Here is a 27,362-nt window from a genome sequence, read left to right as displayed (position 1 = left end):
CCCATGAATATAACCAAATGAAATAGTTCTAAAAGGAAAGCTTCACACATTAATTCAGTTATATTTTCTTCCCAAATACAGCTTTAAGATTAATCTGATCACTTGGAGGAGATATGAATGAGAAATCACTTTCTCAAGGCTGAAGGAAGGGAAGGAAGATTTGATTAACTGCATATACAAAATACATTTCTTTTTCTATTCTTACTTTCCTCTGTTATTCTTTTCACTGCTATATCACCTGCAAATGGGTATATTCTTGTGCTTCTGCAGTTAATCACAGCAAGTTTTCCATAGGACAGCTGAAAACAAAAATATTTATTCTCTTGCTAGAATCTAACATACTGCTGTCAATCTACACTCTTCTTTACACAAATAACTTTAATGAATGCAATGTTAGTTCTGCTCCTGAAGAAATGCTGTTTACCTCTTTTCACCACTTGCTGAATCCTACTTGCATGAGAAGGTCTTTATTTTGAGCATTGCTAGGGAACTGCACACTTTAAAGAATTCAGTGGTAAATTGCCTTGCTAATGGAAAATTAGTCTGTAAACTAAATGGCATCTACTTGTGCTTCATTAAAAAGCCTTTCCTATCCAGCTGATTTAGTAATGATATTAGCAACAGCGCTGTAATTGCAGCTCTGTTAAAAGACAGACATTACTTCTCCTAGCTCTGATCTTACCTTTACTGTCTTGGTAGAAGAGCAAAAAGAGTGGGTGGGCTCAGTTATAATTCCAGAGACTTTTTATTCTTCCTAAACAACAACTGATGCTGACAGGAACAGAATCTGGGACACTGCTTTAGGAAAAAGGACTCCAGTGATATTTGACCTTTGAATGGGCCAAGGGTGGAAGCCCAGAAGTGGTGCATGCAGGATCTGCTGATTGCTGACACAATGGTTAACAGTGTCATTAATGAAGGCTGTAATTTTCATTACTTCCAGAGTTTTTGGGATACACAATTATATGACATAATTTTGTAAACTTTGTAAAATGAAGTCTTGAAGCTGACAAAAAAACCCAACAAAAAACAGAAACACCTTTCTGTAAGGAAAGATAAAACTTCTCAGTGCGCCTGGAGTTTGCTCTGTGGGTACTGCAGACCATGGCTTGCTATAAAAGAGAGTCAGTGGATTCAGAAAGAAAAAGCAGGCAAAAGAAGGAAAGCTGCAGCACCAGGGGAGACAGGCAGGCTCCTGCAAAGTGCAGTGGGAAGCACCCATGCAGCCAGATCTGAGATGTGACAGAAGGAAATTTCCACAGGAACACATAGTGACGCATGAGTTTTATAAGCCACAGAAAAGCCACTCTGAAAGCTGTTAGCCTGAAAAAGTAGAACTGGAATAAAACCAAGTCCTTCAAAGATCTAAGTGAACTTTCCCCCACTTTTATTAGCAAACGTTCTATTTAACATATGTGACAAAAGAGCTATGAGTGTTCTCTAGTTAAAAAGTTACATTGTTTTAACTTTATTTTTCAATATGCTAATAAAAAATAACTTCAAAGATTTGGAGCATTTTGTTCTTTTTGAGATTTAAAATAAAGTGCATAATTTTATGCTCCAGCTACCTTGCAAAGTGTTGTGTTACTGGATAAACCAGCTAACTTAATACAGTGCATGTAATGGCACCCCATAAACCCCTTCACAACAGCTCCAATTGGCATCAAATGAAATGTAAAAAATCTTGACATTAATAACACTGCAAACAAACAACTGCAAAGCCACAGCAGCACTCAAAGTAGAACTGAGAAATTCTGAACCTTTCCATGACATATCTGAATTGTAAAATATATTTGTGGTAAGTGTGGCAGCCAAAAACACGTGAGCACCACTGACATAGTGATCAAGTGACACAAGAAGGTGAGAAAGAAACAATTACGCTCAGCCTAAGACTGGAAGCCAACAGTACCATTCCCACCATGTCCTGAAGTGTTTGGACTCTACCACATCCCCCAAATATCAGTGTGTTACTTTGCCTGGTGGGCCAAAACAAAAACTGTGCTTCTTATTACAGCTGTAAATATCAGCAGTAACTCCTCAGGTGTGCCACTACAGCACAGAAACTTTTCTGTCATTTTAGTGGATCTGTGTTAGACCTCAGAATCTGTCTGGGGGGAGAAGTAAATGTAATCTAATACACTGAAGGCAACTCAGGTTCATACTGAAAAAGTTATGCCACTGGAATGGGTAAGCATCTGCAGGCATGTGCTGTTTCGGGCTGTGGCAGAGTTAATTTTCTTCACAGCACCTGGTACCGGGCTGTGTTCCGGACGTGTACTGAAAAGGGTGTTGATGACAATACAAAGACGTTTTCAGTATTGCTGGGCAATGCTTACACAGAGTCAAGGCCTTTTCTGCTCCTCACCCCACTTCACCAGGGAGGAGATGGGGATACACAAGGAATTGGAAATGGGCACAGCTGGGACAACTGACCCCAGCTGAGCTGGGGATATTCCAGGCCATATGTCATCATGTTCAGCAATAAACTGAGGAGGAGGTTGGTTCAGGGACATTGCTCAGGGACAGGCTGGCCACCAGGCGGTTGGAGGTGAGCAACTGTTTTCATTTACATCACTTCTCTGTCCTGGGTTTCATTTCTCTCTGTCCTTTTTCTTTTTGTTACAGTTTATTATTATTATTTTATTAAGCTGCTCTTATCTCAATCTATGAGTTTCCTCACTTTTATCCTCCCAATTCTCTTCCCTCATCCTCCTAGAGGGGAAGTGAGCAAGGAGCTGTGTGATGCTCAGTTGCTGGCTGGACTTAAACCATGTCAAGGCTATATTAGCCTCACCTACAAATGGTACTATTGTAACATGACTTCTGATCTGAGTGCCCTGAAAACTCCTCTGACACATGACACAGAGTGTTTGCCATCCAGTTTCATGAAGTTTTGTTTGTAATACAGAAATTTCTCAAGTTTGTTTTACAATATTTTGTATTCTCTTTGTAACTAAATGATTCTCATGTGTGTGTTTCCTCCAATGCCTGGGGCATGATATATACCTGAATTGTGCTTAAACACTCTCCCAAAGGCTCTTGCCACCATCACAGCCAGGATACTGTGCTAGATGGACTCAGCCTGAGTCAGTTTTGCTCTGCTGTTTTGTTCTGACACCGTTTCTATTCAGGAAGCAAAACAAAACACTTTGGCCTGCATTTTTCAGTTTTTGATTAAGAACAGCCATTTTTCATTTCAGTTATTTGAATTCTTAGAAACCTTTTCAATCTGTGCTTGGGACACATGAAATCTTCTTTTGCTTTTTCACTTGTCCCAAGTAAATGCTGATTTTAGATAACTGCATAAATTCATGTGTTCCATCCTTGCAAGGGTGCCAGTACCAAAATCTAGAATACAGAGGCACTAAGTACTGTACAACATAGTTCTCCAAGCTTTCTGTAACTCTGCACACGACAGTTTAGCAGCTGGGAGCACAGGGATGTGAAAGAAAACAATGTTTTCCAGTGATGTCTGGTGGCCAACAAAGTTCTCTGGAAAGGTGGTATAGCTGTGAGAAACACAATAGAGATCTCAAGAGAGTCAGGCATTTTGTCAGGTTCTTACTGGGTCACAAAAAATATGGAAGATTACTTCATTTAAAATTTACCACCAATTTACATGTTTTAAGTGCTCGTTATCACCGTGTTTACCCATATTTTTATATGTGACTTTGGACTCGTTTACAGTAAGAAGAAATAATCCCCATATGCAACGCTTAGATAATCCTTCTAATATGGAAAATCTTTTCCAGTCACTTAAATTTAGCATACAGGCAGACACCTACTCCAAAAAGAAAGATGTGCCCTGCCTGGATTACTGGCAATTAATACAGTTGTAAGATGTCTTCAGGCCATGCACAATAAGTTAAAATTTCATGGCTTGCAATCTTGAAGTCACAGTATAGAACAAACATACAACCAATTTGTATTTAAATCTCCCAGACACATTGTTTTGCCTGGCAAGCTGAAGATGTGCTCAAATGAGGGAGTAGGAATTGAGGAATGTAACAAAAATTTAAAGGAATTTCAGGATGTTCACTCCAAAATGTACTGGGAAATGGTCAATCATCTCCCTGTTCCCTTATCCTTTTTTTATAGAGGCATCCTAGTATGCTACTTCTGTGAAAAACGACAGAAATTCATCACAATGTATGCAATTATATTTGGCCCTGATATGACAAAAAGTAAACAGAGCTTTTCCAGCACTTCCTCAATTTGTGTGAATGTGCAGAATTTACTGCTTGCTTGATTTGCCATCTGGATTGGAAGCTAAGCAGGCAATTATTGTAAACTAGCACCTGAAAAAGCTACACTTCTCTAAACATTTTTCATAGAAAAGACCTTAGCAAGTTTATAGTAAAAATTTACACATCAATTGACACACATTTCATAGCTGATGCTGTGAGAAATAGAAGTTGTTGCCAAGATTAAAATGCACAAAAATCAAATGCAAATGCAAAATCCTACTGCATTTCTTAAAGAGAGCAAAGCAGTTATTTAAAATACCACTTTCATATGCAGCTACAAAATTTAATATCCTGCCTGAACAATTTATATATATAGACATAAGCTAAAAATATGCATTCCTGAGAACTATTTATGCAAGTTTAACAGAATGGGATTTTTATTTGTAAACATGAGTTTTAAAAAAAATGCAATTTTAACATCTTATTAAAGATGCTAAATTTTCCCAGTTTTCTAGGTGTTAATGCAGTTCACCATTTAATTATTCCCTTTTTAAAGAATATTCAGTAGTCTCTGATATCTGATTTTTCCAACACTTTCCATATCAAAACTGTACTTAAGTCACAGAATAGCTTTTCCATTACCACAACCAGCTGTGTTGTATAAGCTTCCTAGAAAGAATACAAAATCCACTTTTTATTAGGGCTATTTTTTTTTTTTTTTTAATTTTTGATCGATAGGGCTCTTATGCTTAGAAACCATATTTCCAGTTCTTATGCACTTGTCTGCATCACTTGTTTCTGCCCTATGGTTACACTTCCAGGGGAAAAAAATAAATCATGCTTTATTGTTCTTTAGTTTTTCAGCTAATGGGGGTTTTCTTGTAAATATTTTCTATTTCCATCAACTGCCAAAGAGGCCTTCTTAGCACCTGCTCACTGGTCCTGAAAATTGATTATCAGAATTGTACACAGTCGTATTAGTAATGTCACTGTACAGTATTTTGCCAGTGTATTAATATTTCCCTCTCTATGTTGGCAATTATTTACCTAGTTCATCCTGAGAATAATTTTGCTTTTTCACAGCACAAGGCACTGATGATTCCTAGACATGCTGATCAACTGACATTCACGGATCTTTATCATCTTCAGTCATTTCCAGAAGATGTACTCTCCCTAAATCTAAGTAAAATTCCAATAGTGTGTGATGCAGCCCAAATAATCTCATTCCTGAATGTACTAAGAACATAATATTTATGTTGATTTGTGTAGGATTATCAGTTTCAAGGATCAGGCCAAAGGAAATTCAAGCTCACTCTACGTAAAGTATTTCTGATAAAGTGTGAGTTTACAAAGCTATCAGGTTTACCAGATAGGACTGAACACATGAACTGAATCCAGATGACCTGGGCATCCAAATAATGTAAATACAAGTCAAAATCAGAGTTGATTCAGGTCATCTTTTGGCAAGGGGATGCAGTTCCTCTGTAGTATTTTTAAGGCTCCAAAATAGATCCCTTTGCTCTGTTTCCAGCTACAGAAGTTTTTCCTCTACCAGAAAAAGGACACACTGCATTCTCTTGAGCAAATTTTTCCCACTTTCACACCACCGCTCCCAGCTTTTTAGGTAGCTAAAAGTGGGGTGTCTTGCAACTGAGCAAGGGTGCCTTCTACCATTCCTATTACATTACTGCTTGCCCCACAAGCAAGTCAAATTTAATACATTAGTTCAGTTCTTTATGGTATCAGGATGTATTCAAAACCACTCCCTCCTGATCACATTGAGGAAAGCTGTTGACAAGTTCTTTACCTAGTGGAGTAAGACAATGTCACAGTGATAAAATGTCACCCCATTCTAGAAAGGAATTAAGGGAAAAATACTCTTCCACAACCAGCCCTCCTTAACATAGTCTCAGAGAACAATGCACATAAAAAACATCTATAAGACCCAAACAAACAAAAACAACCTAATATCTAGACAAATATCTGTTCAACACATCAGATTATACTGCAAAGAGAAAGAAAAATGAAATAGGTATAATTGACTAATTAAACCTCACTGCTTAATTTGCTACTGGAAGGCATTTAAGCACAATATGATGAGGCTAAAATTAAGAACCTACATTTTGAGTGCTTTCATGAAAAAAGAAAACATTTGAAATGGAAGATATTTTTTGAAACATATGAGTTCATAAAGTTTGACCTGAACATTAGGAGTCTATCTACAAGGGCACTGTGTAAAATCTTAGTCTCATTTGTACCAATAAAAACATAGCAGCATTTCACCAGGTAGGTCTGTCTCCAGTAAAATACTTTAAACTCCCTTTACATAACAGAAAAATTTGAAGTCTTCAGTTATATTGAAGATTACCAGTACTGGCAATTGACACTCTCTTTAAACCCCAGATATTCTCACCTTGACATTCTCAGGGAACTTTCAACTTAGTAAGCTGTTTGTCAGAGACTAGTGTAATATAAAGTAGAAGCCATTATTAATTAAAAACAGATACACTTTTATGAAAAGAGAAGCCTACATGTGTGCATTTCACCTAAACATTATCCATAACATAAGAATAAAATAATACAATTTTAGAAAGCTCTTAGAATCATTAACATTTAGACAATTTTGAAACAAAGAAACAGGAGATAAATAAAATTAATAGATGGATTACAAAGATACAAAGCAAAACTGACTTATGTTAATATTTTTCTTGATGACTGCTCAACACTGCAATGAAATTTCCTTTATTAAATTCCACTTCATTCTGACATGAATATGTAAGCTATAATGGAAAAACCACAACCAACATTATTCCAAACACAGCGACACATTTGTGTCTTTCAATTCATCTCTCTTTAGGCAGAAATGAATTAATAAAAATTACAAGACAAATTATCTATATCCAGACTTAAAGAACAAAGGCTTGACCACTATTTCCATCTGTTCTTCTGGGTTATTCATGATGCTGGAGGGCTTACACATCACTTCCAGAGAAAAAGAGTGCAGGACATGTCCTTCAGCCACCACCCCACCTCCAGAGCACACTACTGGGGAAGGAGGTACTGCCCAGCACAGCAGAGCATGATGTGCCCAGGTGACTGATCCAGGTCTATCTGAGACACAGCTCCACGCCTTCCATCAACTGTATTGAATTGTTTTATCAAAAGATTCCATAAAGGATCATTCTGCAGGAAAGCCTTATTTTGGCAATATTTGTGGCATGGTATTCTTACAAATCCAAAGACTAGATCCACAAAGAACCCCTGCCACATTTCAGGTCTTGAAAAGTAAAGTCATGCACTTACCTGCCCCCATTATGAGCCCTGGTGCAGTGTCCTTGGTGTGCACTGTGCCTGACACATAGGGATTGTCTGCCCACCGGAGATGGAGGTGAAGATAACAATCAGGCTTGTGGGGGAAGAAGCAGAGAACAGGTTTTAAAAATCACTATCAGTTATGCTCCTACAATAAATGAAAGCCCAGACAGGGAGCAGTGTCAGCAATGTCTGTCTTCATAAAGAAAAAGAATGGCTGCTTCCCATGGAGCAAAATTCCAGCCTGAAGTATCAGTCTTCACTTTATGACAAGAATCTCTGGTGATGTCTGCATAGTGTGCCACTGTCTCAACAGAAAGATTTCCAAACCCAAAGAAGTCAGCATTAACACCCTTCTGACAGAATAATTGCTTTAAAATTTTAACTAACAGCAACAAGTACTGCATGTTTCTTGGACCCAGGCAAATGGTAAAATTATGACTAAAAACAATTGTTTGGGCTGAAATGCCACATAAAAAGTGGTATGAAGAATAGCATAATGACTTTAGGACACATCATGTCTCCTTGCTAAGAAGCTCACTGTTTCTTGCCCTTTGTTCAGTGCACTCAAAGGTCATGTTGTTCACAGCAATGTGACCGGGAGCTTTAGCAGGAGCCAGCTGCCAGCACTGCCTGCGAGCTGCTGCCACTGCAATTGTCCCACTCATCTCAGAATGCACCCAGCCCTGCAGGCTGGAACCTTGCAGCACAGCCTTGAACTCTTCAAAAGGGAACCAGCAGCTCCAGCACTCCACTTCTGCCATCTGGACAGGGAGTAAAGCTCTGGCAGTGGCAGGACTACAAGCATTTATTTTGCCAACCAATGCAGAGCTTTGAGACCCCAGAAGCAGAGAGTCAGTGAGAGAAAGACAAGGTTTTCAGCACAACCTTGCAAATAACAATACTGTGGGCACTTGGGACATCTAAACAAACAGAAATAATATCATCTTACAAAAAGAAAGGAGTATTTTATGCAAGTTACCATGGTATTTATTTTCAAGCAACTGTCAGGAGTTCCCTTTAACAGGGAACCAAGTGTTACCTTGGTTTATTATGAAACAAAAATATGAAAAGATAGAAAGGAAAAAAAATATTGGCAATCTCTCTTTGACTCATGATGTGTTCAATATATCCAGACACAAATGACTGACATGATTATTCTGAACTGGGTTGTGTGGTTGACACACGAGAAATGTGTCCTCCTTGTGTCAAAGTAATCTCAAATGTGAAATGCAGTGCAGCAGAAAGCCCTGACTACTCACTGTACACCATGACTGGACTAAGAGCCTGTGGAACACAGCTCATGCAATGCAAGTGCATTTGCCTGCTAGTTTGGCTGGTAAACTCAGCACAAAACTCTCAGGCTGTTGGAACTACTGCACATCCTACCATGCAGATAATTCTTACACACTTTAGAGGGAGGATACACCAAAAAGAGCCACTTACAGGTTTGCAGTTTGTCGGTTTGCCATTCATATCGATGTCTGGAGGGTTTAGAAAATCCCAGTCACGGCCTTTGTTGTAGGTTATCAGAGTTGTAACCTTCCCATCAATTTTCTGGTTGGCCAAAAAGACTCCTTTTACACCTCTGACCTGAAGCATAGAGAAGAAAAGTTAATATCCACCACATACACATTTTTTTTTAACAAGGATTATCCCTGATTAGCTGCTCTTTTGTGGCTTTGAACTGTGTATCTCAGGTAGTTTCTCCTGGAAACTGAAAGGGAAGTGGATGATACCTGAAAAAAAAATATGAGGAAGGCAAAAAGATAAGAGGAAAGGGAGAAAAGGGGAAGGCAAGGGCAATTACAAACCAATTTTTATTTCTAAATGTATTTAAAAAGGATATGCAGTGCTCTCCATGTCAGAAGGCTAACCAAATTACATGTTTAATATTGCAAAACACAATAGTTTATATAGTTTATTGTAATAAAAATTATGATAGCATGGCCTCACCATTAAAATTTCACCTCTGCATTTTCTTTAAATACGGACATCTTAAAAATGCTATTCTCCAAATGATGTAAGCAATTTTTAACAACCATCTAATTTTTACACTGAATTTCTGTGCACATATTATAGAAATATCACACAAATAGGTTACAATAACACAACACAGTATCATGTCCTTCAAAATAACACTGAATTGGGAAGCACTCTTGTCCTCTGCAGGAAATAAATACAGGCAGATGATATGAAGAAGAAACACTGAGGGCTGAATCACCCTCTCAAGCATCTGAAATGCTTCCCCACTCGTTTAGCTGCCCTTCACCTGTTTAACCTCTGGAGAAAAAATAACAAAAAAATTACCCTCTTCTCTTGGCTTGTTATTTCAAAACAACCTGTATTAGAAAATTATTACAACTCAAAGTGTAAAAGTTAATGGGTATAATTTTAGAAGCAACCTGACAGTAATTATACCTCAATATGTTTAGTTCTAGCCCTAGCATTTACATTATTAACATAGTAATGTATATTCCACCCAAGGGCATGAGATAAGATCTTATATTAAAAGTGAAGGTTTTCTTAAAAGTGCTATGGTTTCCCTTGCCATTATTTAGGAGACTTCCTGAATTTTTGAAAAATTCTGGACAACACATATAAACTGATATACATTCCCAGCACAGAACAGCTTTCTGATCTCCTTGGGTGCTGATTCTTGACAAAACTGAACCTTTCATTCCAAATAAATGCACGAGACAGCCAGCTTTTTGAATGATCAGAAATATTTGCCTCCTGATAACACGATGAACTTCTGAACTTTTATTTTTCATTTGGAATATTTACTGTTCCCTCCTTTTTCCAACTGGCAGTTATTAATTTAACATTCATTTAGCAGAAGCCTGCATTGAAGGTGAAAAGAAGGCATCCCTACCAGCAGGCTACAGATTTGATACTCACTGTTTATAAATATGGGAAGGAACTGATCCAAATCTACAGAGAATAAGAATGTTCTGCTGGTTATGGTAACAGCCTAGAATTTGGAAATATATATATATATATATAAGTTTATATTTAAAAAATCTATATAAACATTTAATACTCTACTCTCTCATGAGCTCCTTCTTTCTTAAATCCCATGTGTATGAGGTTGGGTTATTTATCCAGGATGCTGAAAGCTCAGAACCTCGTCCAAGTCAAACACACCATAAAAGTCAACTATGTTGCAGTGCAGGTGAGAAAAGGAAAGGAAAGGAAGAAATGATGAACCTGCTTTCTTTACTTTCAAAGCTTTTTAATCTTGGGGATTTTTTACATTGTCTACCTTAGAAAGACAACTCAGCCATGAGAAGCCTGGCAGTTCAAATATTTACGTGGGAAGGCAGACTTAGGGTAAAATTTCGGTGCATGTCTTTCTTCCAGTGAACACAATATTAAATATTTAAACAATTAAAAATTTAAACAATAATTAGATCAGGGACTGCAACTGAGGTTTCCCTCTTCATTTGCGGATGGCAAAACCAGTGCTGCATCATGATTATTTTTGATTCTCCTCTCTTTCCCCTCCCCACACCCTCATTTAATGAATATTTAATAATTCCATATAATCATCAAATGGCAGTCAGGCTAAGATTTTTCTCCATTCCCACTCCCATCTCTAAACTAACCAAGCTCTAGGGTAACTTTTCCTCACTAGAATATGGGACACAAGTGTTTGAATCTATCAAACATTGAAAGGTTATGAAAATATTTTTTCCAGTGTCTCAGTTAACTTCTCTCACTGCTGCTTTAAAAGATAAAAGCCGACCAGCACTTCACAGCAGTTGTATTTTGAATGAAAGGCATAAACCCTGCTTGAAATAATAAATAGGTTTCAGGCATCTATCTTCAGAGCAAGTTCAGAAATATCATGTTCAGAGTGCTGCATTTGCCTAAAACCCAGTAAACTAACAGAAAATTACAGTGTGTAAAAAATAACATTTTTAAAACATCCCACCCCTGCTGTAGCATTTTCCATTTAATTTCTCCTGTGCGAATACAAATACACACCTGACTCTGTAGATACTGGAAATGAAGTGTGTCAAATCTACCTCCTGGATTGGACCATGATGCCAAGACAAGGCACAAAAATTCTTCTGTACATACTATTCCTTGACTTAGTTCCCTAATCTCAAATTGCAAGTTAAGTACCTTTATATCAAGAAAGGAAAATATTCACATTGATAATAACTTGCTATGGAAAAGAAGACATTTCAACACTGTGCAGTGCTCAGATACGCTGATGAAGAGCCCAGGAACCATCAAGAATGCTGAACATGAGGAAATTCTAAGCACCTTTCCGCTGATTTTTTTGAACTTTGAGCTTAGTTCTCAGAATACCTATTTTCTTAAACAGTTCAGGGGATAAATGTTCCCCAGTACTCTTAGAGAAGCACTTTGTACCTTATAAAATTATTTTCTGAGATTTTCTGCTATGACTTATTAATAGGTCCTTGTCACATTTCTGATATTCCATCCCAACAATATTCTGTTTAGTTGGTAGCAAGAAACACAGTTCAGATGGTCCCACAGTGTTTATTAGCAGCAATTACCAAAATGTAGAAATTACAGCTACATAACATATGTTTGTGACTAAAATTTAAATGTACACAATTTGTTGTTTGGGGGGGAAAACGGCATGAAGGACTTGTACTGCAATTTGTGTAGCTCTAATCTACATAAGTCAGAGCAGGAAACAATGTACAGGTATTACATTAATGTGCCCATTTGCAAAAATGCCTGTGTCAAATTTGTGACTCCTTCACACTGGCAGCACTTGATACAATTTCAAGGACTTGCTCCTTGTATACAGCCACATAATTCAAGGGCATGCTCCTTTTGGGAAGTCATTTAATACTTAATCTTTTTTCTTTTTTTTTCTTCTTTAAACAAATATTTGGAAATTCTTCCCTTTTACCTGTGCAACATAAGAAGAAATATAGTGCAAAAAAGAATAAAGCTTATAAAAGAAAATGAATACAGACAGGCAGACACCTATTAAAAAATTTATAGCAGATGTACAAGTAAAAGATGAAGTGGAGTCAGCAGAAGATAACGAAGATGAACAGTACAAATTTTAAGGAGAATTACACACTGGCAGAAAGAGAAATTTTCTACCAGTGAAGACTGTCTCTGCACTCTCCCTTCCCAAGATGGGATACTTGCATTAAAATGCCCAAAAAAGAAAACCCAGATTAGACCAAAAAAACATGCCATCCTCAAAGGCTGCAATATGTGTTTTATTTATTAGCAATTTTATACTGAGTAAACAACCCACACATTATAAGCACTTGATCCCATTCTAGTAAACAAGATGAGTACTAATGAGTACTATTTATCATGCAAGCTATCTAGAAGCCATCAGTACTCTCCTATAAAGCAACTCGATTTCAAAAATAGCTTAAAAAAATTGAATTGCATGCCTCCATGTATATTGTCCTTATCATGTGTACATTTCCTTTCTAATATAACCCTACATGTTGATCCAGCATACAATAAACTATGATTGCATTATCTTATATGCCCTTGGTAACATTGGGAAATTATGAAACAATCAGTGTAACTGAATTAAGTTAATAATTCTTGTAGACAAAAGAATAGCCAGGGGTAGAATCTCTGAACTTATCTGAAATTACATGTTACAGGTGATTCAAGGAGTAGAGATTGCACCTGACTGCATTTTAGCTGTGCTTGGTCACAAGGGTGACCAAGAGCAAATGCTGTAAACTAATGCTGTCAATAAATCACCCTGTGGGAACATGGCTACACGAAATGTGTAGCTTCACTCATTAGGAAGCCTCATTTCTAAAAAAGATAGAGTCTAGAAAATAATCACTGGTAATTAGAGACCTTTTTGTTTTACTAGAGCCATTTAGAAAGAAAAGCTAAAGAAAGATAGAGGAGATAAGGAAGAAGAAAACAGGATCATTTTCCCCCACCAAGAAGAGTCTAATTACAGCCATTTACAGCTCTGTCAGTGTGTGCCTTGTATCCAGAATTGCTACAAACCTTTGCCAAAGAAGTCTGGTGCACCTTTAAAGTTTTGGGTTTTTTTTCAAATTAACACCAGGCAAATTACAGTGTAATGGGACAAACTGAGTCAGACCAAAGCTCTGCCAGTTGAATGTTCTGATAATGGCCAGAAAGAACAGAACCAGAGCAAATGTACACCTTATTACATTGAAATTCATTACATTGAAATTCCATTCCCTAAACAGAAATGGAATTGATAACAGTCTGTGATACTTTTCCAAAACACTATAGTCTTTTATTTTGCCAAGTGCACTGATGTTAAAATACGAGATAGATTTGTTTACAGCCGAGTTTGTCTCACAGAAAATGCTGTTGGCACAAGACACGTACTGAAAGCAAGTGGATTTGCTGTCCAATATCTAATTTTGTTGGCTCTTAGCCTTTCAGAGCTGACACAACCTAGCACAAGACTTGCAGGATTACTACTTAAAACCCTACTAAAAGATGGCTAAAAGATGTCCTGCTCTTAAGTCAAGAAATGCACCACTGAGTCACCTAGAAGAAAAAAGATGTGCATAGACAGCTGCATAACTTCTTACTTCAATAATAAATTGTGCTGCCAGATTCACTCTTCAATATCTTAAAATAAAATTAGCAAGTTTTGGATTTGCACATCCATAGAACCCCATCCCAAGAATCTAGTTAAGAGTACACAACACATTAGGAGGGCAACAGGGAAACATGCAAGTAGTAACAATGTGCTACAAATAAGCTAGAAAAATCCTAGATGTTTTAATTTATTTGAATGTAACTGTGAAATTACATTAATTTAAAATTATACTCATAAAAAAAAAAACAACCAAAAGACTTTCACATCGACTACACATAATGGAAAATATAAAGATCTACCTCCAGAATATCTATCAGGACATTCTCTTCTGGCTGCTTCGTGCTCCGGACATTCTCCAGCAAGATGGAGTAGTAAACACCTTGTGGGTCAGACTGGTACAGGTTGTAAGTGTCTGTCTGGTACCACTCCTGTACAGCCACAAACACCTGGTTTTCATCTGTACTGATTATCTGTAAATCCTGTAGGAAAATAAGATACATAATGACTAATTTTTTACATAATTTCTATTTTACAAGCAGTAAGTTGATCAGGAGAGTTTAATACTGCGGGGGAGGGGAAACAGTGTTTAAAAACAGTGATCTCCCAACATAATACTAATTAGCATGCTGTATCCCACTGCTCCAAGGTGGTTCCTCACTGCCCTCTGACTGCAGTGCAAACCACCTTAGTGAAGAAAAAATCATAAATGTGCAATAGCAGGAATGTGCTTCGATTTTAGCAGGAAATGACTTCTTGAAAGGAAAAATAGGGAAAGGAAAAAAAACCCGACTTTCCAAGATCTGGATAAGAGTCAATGGAAGACTGAAACAACATTAACAAAGCTAATCTAAAAAATAATCTTTGAGTAATAGAGAAATTAAAATTAGGTAAAAGAGTAGCATAGCAGAAAGAGGATCAAATACAATGTATAGTAGTTCATATAAGAATTAGTACTTATCATGCACAGAGCTCATGTGAATTATAGACAAATTAATCCAATCTACTATCTGTGTCTACAGAACCAATTAAATATTCCACAGTTATAACAGGAGAGCTGACATTCTGCATTCACTACCCAAGAATTTCAAGCATGGATACTGCTACAGCTTGCTTTCAGTTTTCCCAGCTTCTTCATTCCAAATGTCTCAGACAAAAAAAAATGCACAGCTGGGGAAAATAATTTAACACTAAGATTAAACAGAAGAAATAAATCAGGAAGTAGCAACACTGAACTGAGCTTAGGAAAGAGAATAAAGGGACATGAGTTTGCAACACGATATGGCAGCACAAAGGCAGATGTTGGGGTGATGTAAGAAATTACATCAAGTCACAGAGACCAAAACCTTGTAAACTCTTCATGACCTTGGTACTTAACTGGGATACTGGATTCAGTTCTGATCACCTTATTACTGGAAAAGTACTAAGGCAATGGAGTGAATATTAGATAAAGCTACCAGAATGTCAAGAGAATAGGAATTTAGGATGAATTGGCAAAAGAAAAGAAAAGAAAAGAAAAGAAAAGAAAAGAAAAGAAAAGAAAAGAAAAGAAAAGAAAAGAAAAGAAAAGAAAAGAAAAGAAAAGAAAAGAAAAGAAAAGAAAAGAAAAGAAAAGAAAAGAAAAGAAAAGAAAAGAAAAGAAAAGAAAAGAAAAGAAAAGAAAAGAAAAGAAAAGAAAAGAAAAGAAAAGAAAAGAAAAGAAAAGAAAAGAAAAGAAAAGAAATCAAGAAAACAGCTTTATAGAACTCAGGGAGACAAATAAACCAAATTCATAAGAATCCAGTGAAGACTCAAGTGTAACAGAGCAACACTGAGTACTCAGCAAAGCATGGCAGTCACACTGTAGGCAATATGCACAGTGACTGAGGCTCTTAGATTAAAAAAAGACATGTACAGAAGTAAAATAATGCAATCAAAAGATTTTTAATAAGAACGGAGGAGGTTTATGATTATTAAATACTAATAGTTTAGTTAAATTTAAAGTACTTTTGAATATGTGACACATCTCAACACAAAAGAATCTTAAGTGAAGTTTCCTATCAATGACAGCTCAATGCTGTTTCCAATGATTTTCATTTGAACTTTGCAGTAAAGTAGATTTTTGTTTAGCATTCCAGGAATAGTTATCTTTTTTTTTTTATTATTATTTTTTTTTTTTTTTTTTTTTTAACTGAAAAATTTCTCCAAAGCAGAGTCTGGCAGAAATGTCAGCAAACCACAGCAACTGGTCACGACAGGTTCTTTTAAAAGTCTCTTTAACGTACAGAATGTTTCATCTCCTGCCTTAAACCAGGGCAACATGAGGCTTGGTAGCCCACATTATACCACATGGAAAGTTCCCATGCCTATCTCATAATAAGGATGGAAGTGAAGCAAAGTCAAAAGGAATAAAGAAAAAAAAAATAATGTGAAAACTTCTAGAAAACCTTTAATCTTCCATGAAGCCAGCAGCTTTCTGCTAAACTGTAATCTACATTTTTACAATAAAACATTTATACAGTGCCACAGACAGATGTAAAGCTCCAGGGAATGTAGGCAAGGCACTTTCCATGCCCCAGTGCTTTCCCACTCCAAGCTTTCCGTGGTCAGGTGGCAGTGGTGGCACGGGTGGCCCTTGGTGGCAGAGGGGAGAGCTGGGGGACAGGCTCAGCTCGGGCACTCCCATCCCAGGGTGGGGTAGGAGCAGCTGAGCTATCAGAAGCAACATGAAAAGAGCCAAAACGTGCAGTGCACAAGGACAGGGAGATTAATTTTGGGCAGACTGTAGGGGTCAGGTGAGGGAAAGAGGGGTTGGATGCAAAAGTTTACTCAGCAAATGAGAGTTCACTTTTTTCTTGGCAGTGGCTGTTATTAATAAAGATGTTTGTCCACTCAGTCTGCTGGTTGGCATCTTTGCTGAGGCAAGATCTTAACAATCCTGGTCTTAGCAAGTGAAATTACCCTTACACTGCCTTGAACTTTGTTCCTTCCTTTCAGAATTTACACTTTCAGATTTCCTGTTCAGCCTTACAGCTATTTTCCTTTCACAGTGATTTCTTTTCCCTTAAGAAACAAAGCAGTCCTTCAGTTATACTGCCTTGCAACAGTCCAGTGCAGCATTTCCTGCCCAGTGCTTTCTGATACAATCCTTTGAGAAAAGTAATTGACAACATGTGAAAAACCGCAAATTTCACACCCAATTCTTCAGCTTATCTTTCAAAATCCTGGATGACACAAACTGCTGAAAATCTACTTAAAACAAAGGTAAATTGTCATGTCATTCTTGTACTATTCCTATACTGAAAGGTGAATTTAAAAAGAAGAAATTGATTGACAAATACAGAGGATGGGTTGTCAGTGTGCCAAGTCCATTCCTTCATCCCAGCTCTCCACTGCTCAAGAGGTGAGAAGCACATGGAGAGGGACATCAGCAGATATTGCTAGACAGAACCTTCTGTCCGTCACCTAAGAGTTAACTAGAAAGGATGTCTGAGGAAAAAAAAAACCTGATGAAGGGAATGGATGTTTTACTGCTTTATCTAATTCGTGGACACCGATACAACCTTAGGCTGTAACCTCAGCAGATCCTATAAGGAAAGCATTTATTCTTTTATGATTTCACGCTTGGACTACAGCAATTGCCTTCTTGCTGGACCTCCTGCTTTCTCTCTCTCTACATTCTGCAAGCCACTCCAAGTGCCACTGATCATCTTATTTTTCTGAAATTATGCTATTCACACACACTTTATTCAAATTAATTTATAAAGACCTTCTTTGCTGCTGCTAGAGATCTTCAGCATTTCAAACATTCTTTATTGTCTGTATTCAGATTTTTGGTATCTCCAGGCTGCATTTTCATATACATTCAGTATTTAAATCTTGTGGTTTTCTTTCACTTCCATGCTGAAATGAGAGTCCATGTCCTTCCAGGTGTCCCAAGGCAGAACCTTCCCCCAGTTTGCCAAACCACGCTGTTTCCTCTGCAGTATGCTCATTTCTCTATAGGCATCTTTTATCTCTGTACTTTACTGTTGCCCTCTCAAGTCTGCCATGCCTGCTCTGCTCTCTCTTGCTGACACAAGAATCCATGTTCTTGCCATTTTCACTTCCCTCTTTCTCTCTTTATTTTTGCAAAGCTCAGCAATATCAGTGGGTATCAGCCTAGACTGTGATTCCCAAATACCAGTAGTCTCCCTTTATCTCCTCTTCTTAGGTTGTAAGCTTTTGGACAGCTCTGAGGTTCTGAAAGCTGCATTGTCCAAAACTTTGTTGGGTTCTTTTTTAGCCCTCTAAGCTCCCATGAGATTCCAATGTTTTGCTTACTAAGGTGCTTCTTGTGCACCTTTGTATTTTGCAAATTCCTGTCACAATTTTTCCTTCATCCTTCCCTCTTCACTGGAACCTGTTACACCACACTAAGCACAGAAATCTGTATATTTATCACTAAAAATCTGTGAAACTACTCATAGGTCCAAGGCAGTGAACCAGCCTATAGAATTAGTATTAAGGACAGCTGAACATCTGTTGAATCAAAATTGCTTTTCTACAAAAAAATGCTAAATGAATCCTGATCAAAGACTTCATATTAAAATTTGGCATGATTAAGTTAGGCATTCAGTGACAGGTCATGTTGCTCCTGCTCTCTCAGGGACTTGTAATCTGCTATGTTTGGACTACATCAATAGCAGAAAACATAATTAACAAACAAATAACACAAAGACAGTTTCAAAGTGATACCCAGAATAATTAGGCATTTACAGAAGGCCAATAAATGAGCACAACTTCAAAGAAACTCTGTATCACATGGACAGACATGGCCTGTTAAATAAATGAGTCTGAGGGTGTACACAAGGCATTGAAAGAACTGTGCATGTTCAGCCACGATCTGGAACAGGACCCCATGAACTCTTCCAGCAAGTACACAGACACAATCAAATGTTTCTTCTTGTAAACACTGCTTAAGAATTATTTCTTTAACACAGAGATACCAACATGATCGGTCTTTCCATAATTACCTGCTTTTAATGTAGTCAAGTCTGTTATCACATAAAGCTGAATGAACACCTAATCAAAAGTAGGCTCAAAAAGCTCAAAGCTATTAAACAGAGTTGGGATATGGGGAAGTTGTGGAGAGCAGAAAAGAAGGAAAGTTTAAAGGAGGAAGGGAAGACAAATGAGTTGTTTGGATTGCATACACTCATATACCATCTACATTCAGTAACTGACCAGCCCGTAAGTCTGCAAATACTTTACAGAATTTTATGTTCAAGAAATACTCAGTATGCTTTACCATATTTCTAACTGTGATGAGAAACTCTATGACACAAACAAGTACAATTACAGCCTCAAGACAGAAGGCTAGAAAAGATGACAAAGATTGTAAAGCCTACCAGTACTCCTTTGTCTACAATGTGCTGCTGACATAGAAATATCAGACAGTGAAAAAATTGTAGGTCAGTGTAATGATACACAGGTAGGGGTGTGGTGCTTCAGTCAATAAGGCAAATAAAAGAGAACCTCAAAATTCTTGGGTTTGAAATCTTGCAATTTTTGGTCAGATGTCAGAATTCTGCACCTTTGCAATCTTTTAATGCTGTGGTTGAGCAAAATGTTAACAGGAAATAAACAACGTATTAAACAGAGAATGGTGAGGAGTAAATGTATCAGTAGTGGAACAGATGTAAGCATTCAAGGCTCTGTAGCCTCAGTCTTGACCTCCAGATGTACCACATTTATACCCCTGTAATCTCTCAAGCACAATCAAGGTGACTGCATGGCACATATCCCAAAGATAATCCTCATAATCTTCCTTGCCTGGCCAAGTAAAAAAAGTTCACGGAGAGAAATCAATAAGTTGCACAGTGAAGAAAAGAACAGTTACTTGAATCTTCCTCAGATGGATTTGTACAACCAGCAAGTCAGACAGCTGCTATTGCTCAGGTTCACTGGCTGCTTGGTGACACTGCCTGGGAAAGGAATATTTCCCCTGCATCAAATGCCATTGCCACCTGCTTTTCTACTTTGTTCCCTTTTTCTTTCTTTGCTCAATAGCCATTCCAGTGGACTCTCAGAAGAATGGAGCTGCAGATGAAAACTGCTCTTTTGCCTGGTACAGGAGAACAACCTCAGTCAAAGCCTCCCAGGGTGGCAAGTGGCAGAGGTGGTGAAGGGGCTTCCCAAATGGAACAAAAATTATTGGGAGACTAAGAGCCTTGCTAAAAATGAGCTGTCATAGACTTTGTGTTTTGCCAACCATCAGGCAGACAAATCCTTAGTGAACATCACACAAAAGGGCTGCAGGAATCTTCTACCATTTCTGCTATTAATAGATAGGGCCATTTAAGGATCATCTTATATCTATTATTGAATGATACAGATAATTTCAGAAGTCTATGGTTGAAACAGTGGTGTGTTTGCAGACTCAGGCAAGGAAGAGGTGGGCATACTTTGAGGTGACTAGGTAATAAATAAAAAAAAAGCATACACGGATCTGATAAAAGGCTTCTATAGGATAATCATATTACCATTAATAAAGTACAGACTTTATTAGTACAACCTATAGACAACCTATTTCTAAGGCAATAGGATTTTTTCTTTTGTTTTTGTTCGCTCTTCCCCTATACTTCCATTTAGCTTGGTTACCTGAAAAAATTTACATTATTGCCTATTTCACAAGATTGAAAAATGCATACAGAGATTGAAAAAGGTGAAAGACGCTTTTTCCACACCATGTCTTTTCAGAACTAAACTTTCTGAATTGCAGCAGGATACAACAGACAACAGAGCTCTTGCATCATTAAGATTTTGTAGGAGGCATGAATGAATGCAGAACCAATCAATGCCTTGTATCAGTTTTTAAAAGGAGATCATTATCAATGGAATTTATTTAAGAGATGGGAAGAGGACTCCGAATAAATAAATAATTCCAAATTGCAATAGTAAAATTGCCATAATTTTTAGCAGCTTCCTTGGCTTGATCAAAAATTTTGTTAACAATTTTTTGCTTAAATTCTCAGAATGAACTAATTCCCAGTTTTATTGTTACCCACATCAGAGTATGACTCAAATACCTGAACAAGGACCAGACCCGATGTACTCCTCCCTCTCTTCCTCTCCAAATTGCACTTCTCAAGGCAAAGGCAGAACATTTGTGCAATACAAGAGTGCTGACAGTCTGGATGGGGCTTCAGCTTGTGCCCCTGGGCAGACCTGCCATCCCAGCAGTGGCAGCTGAACCTCTGCTCCAGGCTGAAAACAGCCCAAGGGGGATTGCTGGATCCCCAGACACTCCTGGATGCTTAACCAGCCAAGCTGACACACAAATGCACCCCTGCTGCTCTTGGCTTGATTTTGGTATTCACTTCCTACAAGTTCCTAACTTCTGATCTAGTTTCAGCAGCACAGAACAATCTTGGTAAAATGGAATATTGTATCAAAACCAGTTGGATTTTAAAAAATCAGTTTGAAAACAGCAGATTGAAAATTCTTCTTTTTTGGGGAGCATACAAGCAACCTTTGATATGGTCTCAACAGTCTTTGCTACCACCCTTGCTGGCAGCAGGCAGCACTTGTCAAATGCAGGAGACAGCTGTGGGATTCCATGCAATGTCAGTATCAAACACAGTGTTACAAAAAGGAAAGGAAAACATCTCTCAACAGCACAGAAAAAAGGTTAAAAAATTATCTGAATCCTGATGGCCCCCAGTGGCTCTGCTGTCTGTACAAACACAGAGCTATGATGTGTTACAAAAAGGTGATCTCAGTGCCACTGTGGAGCTGGAGCCCAGAAACTTAACAGAGGTAATGCTTGGCTGGAAGCTGCTTTTTAGCAGCCTTTCATTCATGAGTAAGGAAGACTGTAGATATGTCCAAAGACACATTATTCCTTTCTAGGTTTCTCTTTGGGGATGCATTTGGACAAATACAAATGCAAACAACAACAACAAAAAAAGATAATAACTTCTTTGAAGATTTCCAAGCTTTTCATATTGAAAGGAAAATGAGACATCAAAAACATTTTGCAACTATTCAGTCTGAAATTGCTCATTCTATCTCTAGATGCAAAATCACCATGAAAGGAATCTATGCAGCAAAAGAACATCTGAAGAACCCAGCCCTGTTCCCTAAGGGTAGAGGCTGCATTTTGGCACAGCTCTCCTGTCATTAGACACATCCTTGACCAGTCTACAGCATCTTCTGACTTGGCTACAGTTTTCCTTCCCTGTAATCACTGCTCAAATATCCTGTCCAGAGACCACTCGGAAAGAGATTTTTCTGACACCTCATTCCACGCTTTTGAGAAAAATGAAATATAGCCTGTTATAGTCATGTTTCATCTCCTGGCTAGGCAAAATCAAATATTTAATACTCTCTGAAATTCAGATCTTTCAAAAGCTATTTGTTTTAATCAATCCTTAAAAAAATCCTTTGTAAATTCATCCTTTCTGTTTATCTCCTACCACCATAAAAGAATCAACTCCACAGTCACATGTTCTAGACATACTTGTAATGTGCCCGTGTCTTTGCTGATATTCTGTCTTTGCAAAGTTCCATGATCCAATTCTACTGCATTTGGATGATTCTCACTGAAATAAAACACTGCAAAAAACTTCAGAGCTGTGTTCTTATTTACTTCAGTATGTAAAATTTCTGTTGTATTGTGAAGGTACCAAAAGTATCATATTTAAAAAAAATTATCTTTCTCAAAAAAGGTTAAAATCTTTCATATTCACCACTGTTCTAATGTTCTAAAGCCATGTCTGGCTTCCAGGCCCTCTTACTGAAATTTTCAACTCTATTTTGTGCAGATACCAAGGAAAAGTCTCCTGGAAGCATTGTCAAAATGCTGAAGAGATAATATTTACTTCATTCCTCTTGTTGGGTATTGCCTGAACTAGAAAGAGCACAAAAACATCCCTTTCAAATGACATAGTCAGCTGTTCCTAGGTAGCTATAGACTCTATCCAAAATGAAACCATTAACTTTTAATTTATTTATTCAGTCAGGCCTGGGGTAATCCACTTAGCAAGAAAAAAAAGAAAAATAAACAAAAGCTGCATTTTCCAAGGCAAAGAACTGAGCACGCAGCACTATTTCAAACAATCCAGACTCCATATGACAGAAATGCCAGGGAATTGTGACTGGCACTTTATGAATGTGTCAGAAACTTCTTGTTTACACTTTGCTTCCCTGCCTTGCTCCTTAATAGCTTATTTGTGTCCCAGTGCAGGGTACAATGGGCTGCAGTCCCTTGAGGTGTCCATGTTTGGCATATTTAACATTGAAAAGCTGGATATTCTCCTGCTGTTATCCTGACTGTGATTTCCCCCATGAGAGCATAAAGGCTGCCATGAAGGCCTGAAAAACACAGAAATAATTTTGTGGAAGGGCTGGTCTATAAACCTATCTTCAACTATACATTTCTTGACAAGATAGAGAGATAAATAGATGAGAGAGAGAGAGGGAGAGGGAGAGAGAGGGAAAGAGATGAAAGATATTTCTGTAGTTCTACGTGGAGCATATCCAGCTTTCAAATTCTTGTTCAAATAATACCTGAGGATTTGATATGAGATTCTGGCAATATGTTGTACATTTAAAATGAGAAGCCTTCAGACCACCATTTATACTAACATAACAAAAAAGCAAAACCAAAAACAAACAAACACACAAAAAAAAACCTAAGATAAAAACACCTGATATTAGCATATTTGCTTCATAACAATAACAGCAAAAGGAAATAGATTGTACTCTAATGTCTTCCATTAGATGAGCAATGAATCAAACCAGAGCAATTCAAGGCACACAAAAACCCCAAGTTTTCTGCTAAGTGATAGAATCACAGAGAATCACATAAAAAAGCAGGAACTTCATGAGACCTCCAGATCAGCCTCCTGCTGGGAGCAGCGTGAACTGTAAGGCCAGAGCTGGTTACTGAAGGTTTTATCCAGCTGGGTCTTTCAAACTTCCAAGTTATTTTTCATCAGGACTGTAGAAGCCTTCTAACTAAGCTACACTGTGTGCAGCACAAAAAATTCAATTGCATCAGTGAGACCATACTTAAATTTCTGTGCTTAATTGCTGATTTACTATGCAATCATAATATAGGAACCCTATCACTAAGGAGATATGGAACTCTGACAGAACCTCTCTCCAAGTCTTGCAATTCCACTGAGCAATCCAAGTCTATACTGGGATTCTTTAATGAAATAGAGAACCACCAAGTAGAAAAATTCTCTTATATTACTCCTCATGCTTATACCAGAAAACACCATGTGGAATTAAAATGTAATTGATTCTTGAAAGAATACTTGCTCTATATCATTCCATTGCCATTGGGTGTATAGCACTGCCTCATGGAAGTAAAGCTCAAAAACTGTTTCAGCAACTGATGACAAATAAGCTGTTGTACATTGTTCCCCTCTATGGTTTATGAGAATTACATTAATGGAAAAAAAATAGAAGCAGAATTCAAGAGAAAAATAAGGATTCAAAAATCCTTACAAGAAGAAATTGTGAACTCAGAATAATGAGGTTTGAAAAAGAGCAGAACAAAACTAGTTTAGGTAGAAAGAGAAGATGACAAATGCAAAAAGAGAAAGAAAAGCATGCACACTTACTTTGGGCAAGGCGTATTTTGGCAACTTCATCTGTACAAAGCCATTTCGACGGTAAGACACATAGTACTTGGTCCGATTTGCTGATGTTGTCTATGCAAAGGAGAAACAAAACTCTGTGACAGCTTATGTTAAATCTAAAGAACCTGAGATGAAAGAATGCTTTGCTTTTAACCTGTAACTGAAATACGTAGTCATTACTTTTAGTGCAATGTTCCAAAGTACCAAAAGGAATATTCCAAATAAACATCAGTGATAATAGTCAACTCACAACCTCTCCTGGATTTTCTAATCAGAAATGTAACACCAACATTCTGGTACATAAATTAGCATAATTCCAACTAAACCTTTAAGCACCACCAGATGATACCAGTAAATAAAAGTTAGCCTTTGGTAATATTTCACTTTTTTTTTCCCACATCGAGATTCATCTTCTTTCTTTGACTTGGGAAATACATTTAAAATCCTACCCCAATCCCACTGTTTTTCTCCTAAATTTTTGTGTTTTAAAAGGGAACCTGATTTGAAAGACAACCTATCCTGAAACATGAAAACTTGGTTTGGCTTGATATTAAAAAAAAAAGTTGATGTATGACAGCAGGTCCACCTGCCTGAATATTTTAAAGGTAACAAAGTATTTAATATTGTACGCATTTTTTGTGGTATAAAGAATGTGATGCCTTTAGGAATATTATTTGTTAAATGATGATGGATCAAACCAAAAACCTCATCATTTAACTAGCAATAAATGGCAGTCTTACCCATCTATTCAAAGGCTTTTTTTTAAATGCATGTTTTAACATCATTCATTTTAAATGACTGCAGATGATGCAAGGCAGAGGAAAACTGGAGTTGAAGCACCTAGTCATGTCAAGCCTCACTGGTATTACAGCTGGTCTGTGCTTAAGAACAGCACTGAAACTTTAATCCTCCTACTAAAATCACCTCTGAAAGTGTCTGACTGTCAGTGCAAACTGGGAAAAAAATGAGTATTAGACAGTTTCTGATCTTTGTGGATATAGATAGAAAGAAATGTGGCTGAGATCTTCCTCTAAGATGGTAAAATCTCCAAAATATATTTGGGCGAGGATTAGCAGTGCAGGCTTGCAACACTCTGATTCATATCTGAGCTCAGGGAATATGAACAATGCTGGGGCCAGGGAGACAGTCTCAAACTCTCCTCTCTTTTTGCACAGAGGGTTCTGTCCCATCCTCTTTCTGACCAGCATTGCTGTGATATCACGAGGAGTCCCTGGTCTGATTATAACTTCTGTAACTAAGCTTTATTGTAGTGATAAAATAATTTCCACATGGTTTCACAAGCATGCTGTTTCTGAGATGTGCAATTGCTGTGTGGTTTCACTGGAAAGGTTTCACTGGAACTGGTAAATGCTGTCCTGCCTCACTCACCTCTGGGGTGGCTGTGCTTCAGATGTGACTATAGGATCCCAGAGTCACCTTCTATCTTCCAGTAATACAGATATGGCTAACTGCAAACCAATTTGGCAATAAGATATACATTGCATACTGTGGTTTATTGCAGAAAAGCCTAAAAGAAAAAGACTAGAAATGTTTCCCCATTATGTGGAACACATGAACATCTCATCTACTGGCACTGACATGTCTCAGATCTACAGAGACCAAATTACCAAAGGCATCACTGAGTAGCAACTGTCTAGTATTTATGTGTACATTTCCACCTTGCACTTCCATTTTATGTCTGTCATGAAAGGGAATAACAGCTCAGGATGCAGTTGTACATGACATCCAGCAAAGCAAAATGCTTGATGATGAAGCAGCCAGTGTTTTGCTGAGCACAGCAGTCTGGAAGTTTGCATTGTGAGAAGCAGTTCTCAGCATCTACACACCATGAACTGGATTTTAGACTGTGCCTGGGGGGAGCCCCAGATTATAACAGCTTTGAGCAAGGTGAGTGCCATGAGTGCTAGATCTGATCTGAAAAATGTCTACTTTAGTCATAAAGTTCTTTCCCAATGTCATTGTTTGTGTTTTAGTTTTGCATTTGTTTGACGTTTTTAAATTTGTTTTGTTTTTCTTTATGTGGGTTTTTGTTTGGTTTTTTTTTTTTGCCTGGTTGGGTTTTTTGTTTGGGTTTTTTTTAGGGTTGATTCTTCTAAGCCATATGGGTTCTTGAAATCACTATGCCAAACAAGAGGTCTAGATCCTTTGTGACCCTACTAATTTACAGGTCCTCAAGGGGAGAAAGTTGGAAAGGAGACAATCTGATGTACATTGAGGCACTGGTGGGGAGGTGACCCAATGACCCAACACCTGTGTGCTGCATCTTTGTTAGCCATTTTACCCCTTTTCTATCAGGGAGGAACATCCATTGCTCTGAAATAACTGTCCTGCAAAATTCAATAAATAGATAAGCCTTGCAGCAAACAAAATCTCATCAAACTAAGGGAAAAATGATAGCTGGGCACTAAGGAAAGCACAGTCAACTTTCCTAGTAAAATCTAATAAAAAAAGAGGACATAACTGCTCCTTGAGAAGTTTGCAGCTCTGATAGATTCAAACTACAACCAGTGCCAAACACATAAAACAATACAAGTGTGCCTGAGCTGTACTGGTGCCATATGGCTGACAAAGTTCCAGCCCATATTTCTGCAGGCAGGTCTTGTAGTTTGGGAATGAAATAACCCCAATGCAATTTGGACCACCATGAGTTGTAGATGTGGCGCTTGGGGA

At 37.7% G+C, this 27,362-nt stretch overlaps 1 protein-coding gene across 5 annotated transcripts in view; it reads right to left on the bottom strand.

Moving 5' to 3' along the window:
• SORCS2 (sortilin related VPS10 domain containing receptor 2) overlaps positions 1–27,362 on the bottom strand; it is a 521,645-nt gene that overhangs the window by 63,473 nt on the left and 430,810 nt on the right. For all 5 annotated transcript variants that reach the window (XM_058838960.1, XM_058838962.1, XM_058838961.1 and 2 more), the window contains exons 8-11: positions 24,654–24,743; positions 14,361–14,540; positions 8,946–9,092; positions 7,491–7,593 (exon numbers count right to left, since the gene is read on the bottom strand). In XM_058838960.1, the coding sequence (XP_058694943.1) occupies positions 7,491–7,593; positions 8,946–9,092; positions 14,361–14,540; positions 24,654–24,743 (520 nt within the window). The remainder of the gene's footprint in view (positions 1–7,490; positions 7,594–8,945; positions 9,093–14,360; positions 14,541–24,653; positions 24,744–27,362) is intronic.

The sequence above is a fragment of the Poecile atricapillus genome, chromosome 4 (assembly GCF_030490865.1).
Source record: "Poecile atricapillus isolate bPoeAtr1 chromosome 4, bPoeAtr1.hap1, whole genome shotgun sequence".
NCBI classification, from domain to species: Eukaryota; Metazoa; Chordata; class Aves; order Passeriformes; family Paridae; genus Poecile; species Poecile atricapillus.
This window is presented reverse-complemented; position numbering and strand designations above follow the sequence as displayed.